At 42.3% G+C, this 7031-nt stretch overlaps 1 protein-coding gene across 11 annotated transcripts in view; it reads left to right on the plus strand.

The window, feature by feature from the left end:
* LOC137256601 (uncharacterized) overlaps positions 1-7031 on the plus strand; it is a 36849-nt gene that overhangs the window by 8111 nt on the left and 21707 nt on the right. For 9 of the 11 annotated variants that reach the window (XM_067794548.1, XM_067794496.1, XM_067794539.1 and 6 more), the window contains 2 exons: positions 233-2236; positions 2449-3855. The exons of 1 other annotated variant lie outside the window; for it this stretch is intronic. In XM_067794548.1, the coding sequence (XP_067650649.1) occupies positions 233-2236; positions 2449-3855 (3411 nt within the window). Of the gene's footprint in view, positions 1-232; positions 2237-2448; positions 3856-4177; positions 5131-7031 lie in introns of those variants that run through there. One more of the 11 variants, XM_067794556.1, reaches the window with a different exon arrangement.

Genomic DNA, 7031 nt, shown 5'->3' on the forward strand with positions numbered 1-7031 from the left:
GAAATAGGCAGGAACTGTTGTCGCTCCTAATATATAAACAGCGAAGTTACTGTGTCTCATGGAACAAAACCTACTTTGAGGTAATAGCGCAAGATCGATTTTCCTTATGTTCTGTTGGTAGTGCTAATGTGTTCACCAAACGAACAGCTTGGCTGTTGTGTTGTGTCCATGATGTGGGAATCGAAGTGCTCTCACTCTGCTGATGTCCCGGGTATACAAATACTATTTTCAGCAAACATTTCACCTGGAAGCGCATTGGAACGAACGCTCAGAGCTCTACTGGACACTCTGAGGATACAACATGAGCCACCTACTACACCACCCACGACCACCACAACTACAACAACAACGACTACGACTGTCCCTACAACAGTGGAAGTTTTGTCAGATGCCGCTATAATGGCAGAGATGATGAACAGTTTGAGCTCGGGCGTTGGACTGGAGCAAACACTCATGTCGATGATTAATGCAGTACTGCTGCAGGAAAAACAGCAGCCACCTCCTACACCTATTACGACAACCATAACTACTACAACGCCAACAACAACTACAACGACTACTACTCCAACAACAACCACAACAACCACTACAACCACAACTACCACGACCCCAACAACCACTACAACCACAACTACTACAACTACAACACCACCAACCACAACAGTTCCTACTTATCAGCCCGCGAATAGTATTAAAGCTGCTGGAAACGAACAAATACAAACTGCTTTAGCTGCTCTTGCACAAAAAGTGGGCACGTCTAACCTTGGTGCTGCCATTATGTCCACATCCCTAAATCTTCCGCCCGAGTTAAAGAATCTTTTAACTAAACAACTGGCTGCATCTCAAATTAATTCGAAGAACAATCCTGTAAGTGACATGGCAGTCAGTGCAACCACTGCCACTCCAGAAACTGCAGCAAGTGTGACCTATTTACCCGCTGAAGTGCGATCAAACATCGCGCACGCCCCCACAGAAACCCAAGTGAATGACATAACTAAATCTGTTTATTATCCAGACACCGTCACACCATCGACATTTCGCCATTCCTCAAGACAGTCACAAATCGTCCGCTCCCCACCCGCGCCGCATGTGAATGGCATAGTTGACATTGCTCATAACCCTGACACCGCCACACCATCGACATTTAGCTATTTGACACGACAGTCAGACATCTTACATTCACCACCCGCGCCACAAGTGAATGGCGTAGTTGAACCTGCTCATAACCCTGACACCGCCACACCATCGACATTTAGCTATTTGTCACGACAGTCAGACATCTTACATTCACCACCCGCGCCACAAGTGAATGGCGTTGTTGAACCTGCTCATAACCCCGACACCGCCACACCATCGACATTTCGCCATTCCCCTATACAGTCTCACATCTTACATTCCACACCGACCCCTCATGTGAATGGCACAGCTGAGATTGCTCACAACACTGACAGAGTTACACCATCGAAATTTAGTAATTTCCCAACACAGTCACTAATTTTAAACTCACTACCTCCAACCCAAGAGAATGGCAAAACTCAAACGGCGTACTCTAACGACAGAGTAATGCCACCTACATTTAACAATTTCCCAAGTCAGTCAAACATTTTACACTCCCCAACTGGAACCCAAGTAAATGGGATACCCGGAACTGTTCAACATCCTGACATAATCACAACATCAGCAGTTGGTCAGTCAAACAAATTAGACACACAATATAGACAAGTAGACACACTCTTGAGCCATGGTCCTTCTAGTATGCCAAACATTACACAAACACAAAGAAATACTGAACAGAAACAGCTACACGAATCAGTTCCCCATAACGTCATAGAAACATCGACAGTTATGGCCCCATTGACAGAATCACCAGGGGCTAAACACCATGCAAACTATCCATCTCACACAGCAGAGGCAAACAAAACCTATCCATCAGCTTTAAATCATGGAGATCCTGCTTTGGACGGATTTTTAATGCAGGCTATTGATAGAGTGATGTCCACTCAAAACTCGGGAATGTCGGAATCACAGCTACTTACAGTAGCTTTTGAAACAGCATTTAAAAGGATGCAGGCTCTTCGATTCCCTGTCAAGGTTGATCCTACTTCTCAAACATCGACTCTCAGTCATCTAGTATCTGCTGACTCTGGGCACCATTCACCGCCATCAGCATACGATGTCCCCGTCCATTCTGCCTACAACACAAAAAGTGCAACAACTATTGATATTCAACACTCGGGTAAATCATAATTTCCTATATACATTCCGTTGAAAGTCATCATTATGTAAGAAAATATGTTAAACACCGCTTAGTATGTTTGTTCATCAAAATACATATATCGTAGTAAGTGCTGTCTTTTCTCTTGGGAGAAGGCTTTTATGAAGTTCTCTTTTTTTCATCATGCATTAGAGTTTAGAGGAACCTCTAACTATTTTCACCATTCCTTTTAGCATCGCCACTCCTGAAAGCAGCTGCTCCTCAAGGTACACTACAACAGGAAACAAATCTAGAGATACATGCTGGCCCTTCTGACGTTCAGATGAATAAAGTGCCTCATGGTGCATCATCACTTACCCAAACCAACCCCGGTGATACAGCAGCACCGACAAGTAGCACAGCAGTTGACGTTCTTCAGCCTGCTGGAACAGGCAACCATCCTGCAAGTTTGGCAGTTTTGCAAGACAGCATTCCTTTGGGTGGACATTCTAGCCATGGACCTGTAGTTCCTGATGGAGCATCTGCCGCTGCAGCCACTGAACCATATGAAGCTATTGTAACACCTGGTCAAATGAATGTTCCAGTCACTGAATCAATTGTCCCAAGTACACTTGCATCTGCTGGAAAAGCTCAGGCTACTGACATAGCTAACCAACCGAATATCCCTATCACTGATACCCATGTCCCAAATACACTTCCAGCAACAGGACAAGAAGGCCCTATTGTAAAACCTAGTCAAACAAATGTTCCTGTCTATGGAACACATGTCCCTAATACACCATCAGATGGACCATCTCAAGTGACTGGAGCTTCGTTTCCGAACACAGTTGGACCAGTTATTCTAGACACAGTTCCTGTCAGTGGAGCCAGCAGCCAAACATCTGATCCTGTAAGTGGGAAGCCTGTTTACAACATCCTTCCATTCAATGAAGTTCCTATCAGTGGAACACATGTCCAAAATACACCTTCAGATGCTGGACCACGTCAAGCGTCTGGAACTTCTTTTCCGAACACAGCTGGACCAGTTATTTTAGACACAGTTCCTGTCAGTGGAGCCAGCAGCCAAACTTCTAATCATGTAAGTGGGAAGATTGTTCACAACATCCTTCCATTCAATGAGCAATCCGGGACAGCTAACCGAACAAATACCCAAGAGGCTACTAAAATTACTATGCAAGATGTTGTTCCGGTAAGAGGAACAAATTTTCATATTCCAATTAATGGACAATCATACACAGTTGACACATCCAGCCAAGATGCAGTTGCTGTAAATGAGGCATCTTCTTTGAACATAACTCCATTAAGTAGAAAACCTCACACAGTTGGAGCAACTAGCCTAGGGACTGTTCCCACAAGCGGGTCATCTGTTCAAGACAACTCATATCTAGACGGACAATCTCACACAGTAGAGATGACAATCAATAAGAGGGTTCCTGTAAGTGCGACAGATGTTCAAGATACTATTCCCGTTATCGGACTCAGTCAAGATGTGGTTAAAAAATCTGGAAGCGGACCTTCCACACAAGTGGTACATTTTGACATCACTGGCACCAATATGCCGTTCCAAGTGTACAAGCAGAAACCTGTGGATAACATGGCGACAACGAAGGTGGCTAACGCAGTTAGTGGAACACATACAGGTAAGACATAGACGAATTCAAAAGTGATTGCTCACGTTTCCATTTGATTTACCAAAACTCGACAAGAGAAGATGGAAGAAATATTAAATAATTCATCATTACGTGAGAACACACTTGAAATGAAAACCACAGGTTCTAAAAAAGGTACCAAATGTGGATGTCACAACTTCTTTCTGTAACACGTACTCTATTCCCAGGCCTTACCAATTTACTTTGCACATGTATGAACAGATTGTCATATAAGTACATAATGAGCAATATATAGTCGATGCCAGGCATTTTGGATCACATGGATGAATCTGAGTGTTGTTATCTTCAACAGAGCCTGGAGTTGACACCAACATAAACAAGTCCCTCTGGAGAATACCTTAACGTGAAGACGGAGAGGATTCCACTTGTTTCAGTCAGAGCCTTAAATATATGTCAAATTGATCATGGACGACCTCTTCTGTGGCCTTCGAGAACAAAGATATAGTTCTAGTTCAATCTCCTCACTGTGTTACAGACTACTATGTTGTGGCATCCTGATTTGGAAGCATGTTCGTGGGATCTGTTATCTTTAGTCTCACATCATATGGAATGATAAATCAAACTTTTAGCGTATTTTATAATTTGTTACCTATCTTTCCTGTCACGTTGATGTCAAGTAAGCTGCCAAAGAAAGGTCTGAGCTGTGAGCTCTAGACTCACATTATGCCTACAACTTCATGAATATGCCTGTGACAAAGATAGTTTGTATATTATCACATAAGGCACCATTCGGAAGGTTCAGACTTTCCATAGAACTAATCTGGGCAGATTCACTTGAAGACTGAAACAGACTATTTTACGTGATTTATTGGATTACGTGTTAGACACAAAAATACATTTTGAAGAAACACATTTCAAAAAGGTGTCCTTGGGAAAGATGTATGTGCATTAGATTTCGCTATTATCCTTCAGACGTTTGATTTACATGAGATTCATCAAACAGATTTACTGATTAGAGTGACATAGGGCTTCATTGACGTTTTATTGCATCATTCATCAACTTTGTGTCACCTCAAGCCAAACATTTGTTACATGAATCTGTCGTTAAAATCAGATATTGACCGATCTGTCAATTATACACAAAAAGTGATATGAATATATTAAAAGACATATGGCCACAGGCTGTGGGTGGGTGTAATATATCATGCATGTGCATACAACTGATCACGAGGGTAATGTAGTGTTTTAGTAGAATATTTATGAGCTTGCTTTTTGAAAGACCAAATAAACTCAGATACAAATATATGACAGGTATCAGTTCATTTATTGTGATATGTACGCTAAAGAGCTTATACATTTATGCTGTAAAAATCTTCCAACGGGGTATTTAAACTTCATTACAACGATATTAAGATGTGTTGGACCAACCTTACACTTACGTGTACCTTGCATTCACGGAACATAAACAAATGATTAGATTGTGCATGTGTAACAGGTGACGGGTGCAACTGGTAGGATAGGATAGGTTCATATTTTCCCGAACACCCGTATCACAATCACAATCACAATAACAATCACAATCACAATCACAATCACAAACACATGCTCATGATCTAGTCGGAACTGTACAGTACTCTTTAGATTTTAGAGATGTCGTTTGGATGTGGAAAACGTTTTGTCGCTTTTACTCGAAATAGGCGTCCTGCTCCCATTGGTTTGTCAGTAAAGTAGACTTTCTTTGACATTCCCAAAGTTGAATTATTTTCCACACGATAGGAGTAAAGTGTCCGCTATTTTCAGTAATAAACGCTCAGGTATATTACGCCGATACACAACTGCGAATACTGTGCAGCAGTTATTTAGATTCTTCCCACCAACGGGTGGTGGGTTAATTGGCTAGTTAATGCGTGTAATTGTAGCCGTTACTACTATATTGAACACTTCTATTACTATGCAACTACAGAAACTACTGCGAAAACAGTTAATGCGTCCCTTATCTTGTAAACCCGCCGTGACCACAGCTGCGTCCGTGACCACAGTAATAATGATCGCACTGGACACACCTACTACATCCATTGCTACCTGTAACTGCGTTCGATTCCCCGTATGGGTAGTGTGTGTGAAGCCCCTTTCTGGCACCACCGCCGTGATATTGCTGGAATATCGCTAAAAGCGGCGTGAGAAAAAGGTCACTCACTCTAGAACTGTGACAGCAACCTTTTCGTCCGTTTCAACTGTAAATATTACCACCGTGACAGCAACTACTGCGTGAACGAGGTCACTACATCTACTACCCTTTACTGTTATAACCGCTATCGCCTACTGATAACACCAGTAGACAATGGGGACAAATTCACTCGACACACCAAATTTGTGGGTGCCGTTCCCGTATCAATGCAATGAGAAACCTCACAGTGATCATGACTGAATGAGTTCTGTTAACGGCAAGGAGCTTCCGCTTTTCAAAGACTGCATGGGCAAAATAACATCAACTTTGAATTGACTGAAGTAGAAATGTTTTCTATCGTCCCTGGCAATGCCATGCGTCATGACAGACGAAAGTAGTGTTAAATATACAACGACATCCTCAGAATGTTTTAGAGACACCCAATATGCCTCACTGGGTAAGGTCAGTTAGGGATGTTGCGTATCTTTTCCACTGTTCAAGGGCAATGTTACAGGGTTGAATTTCATCCTTTTATTGTGACAGGATGCGAGATAAAAAACAAGTGAGATAACTCCCAGCTGGAGAAGCTTCGCAGTACAATACATCATGACATGACCTGATGTTTTGGACTTTGCAGCATTACGAGTCGGGGGTCGTCTCAAAATTATATTGTTCAAACTCTTCAATACTCGCAAAGACACGATGGTCTGTGGAACTCTGATTGTTCAATGTCATTTGGAAACACGTTGTGAGTGTAAAGTTATAAATCGGTCACTCGCAAAACCCCAGAAATCTCTGCCCGATGGCTGGTTCCCGGACTATGAGGCAGATAACATGTTAGGTTAACAGACAATGTACTACCTGGAGGTATAGCTCTAGTAATGACGCTGGACATACATCAAGAATATCCATAACTGTCTTGTCTGTGATGACTGCTATGCACCTTGCCATGATTTATAACTGGTTCATGAGAATAATAGGTATATACTTACCATACAAATCTTGCATGTTGCATCATTCGTGACAAACCTCTGTTTAA

The sequence above is a fragment of the Haliotis asinina genome, chromosome 1 (genome assembly GCF_037392515.1).
Source record: "Haliotis asinina isolate JCU_RB_2024 chromosome 1, JCU_Hal_asi_v2, whole genome shotgun sequence".
NCBI lineage: Eukaryota > Metazoa > Mollusca > Gastropoda > Lepetellida > Haliotidae > Haliotis > Haliotis asinina.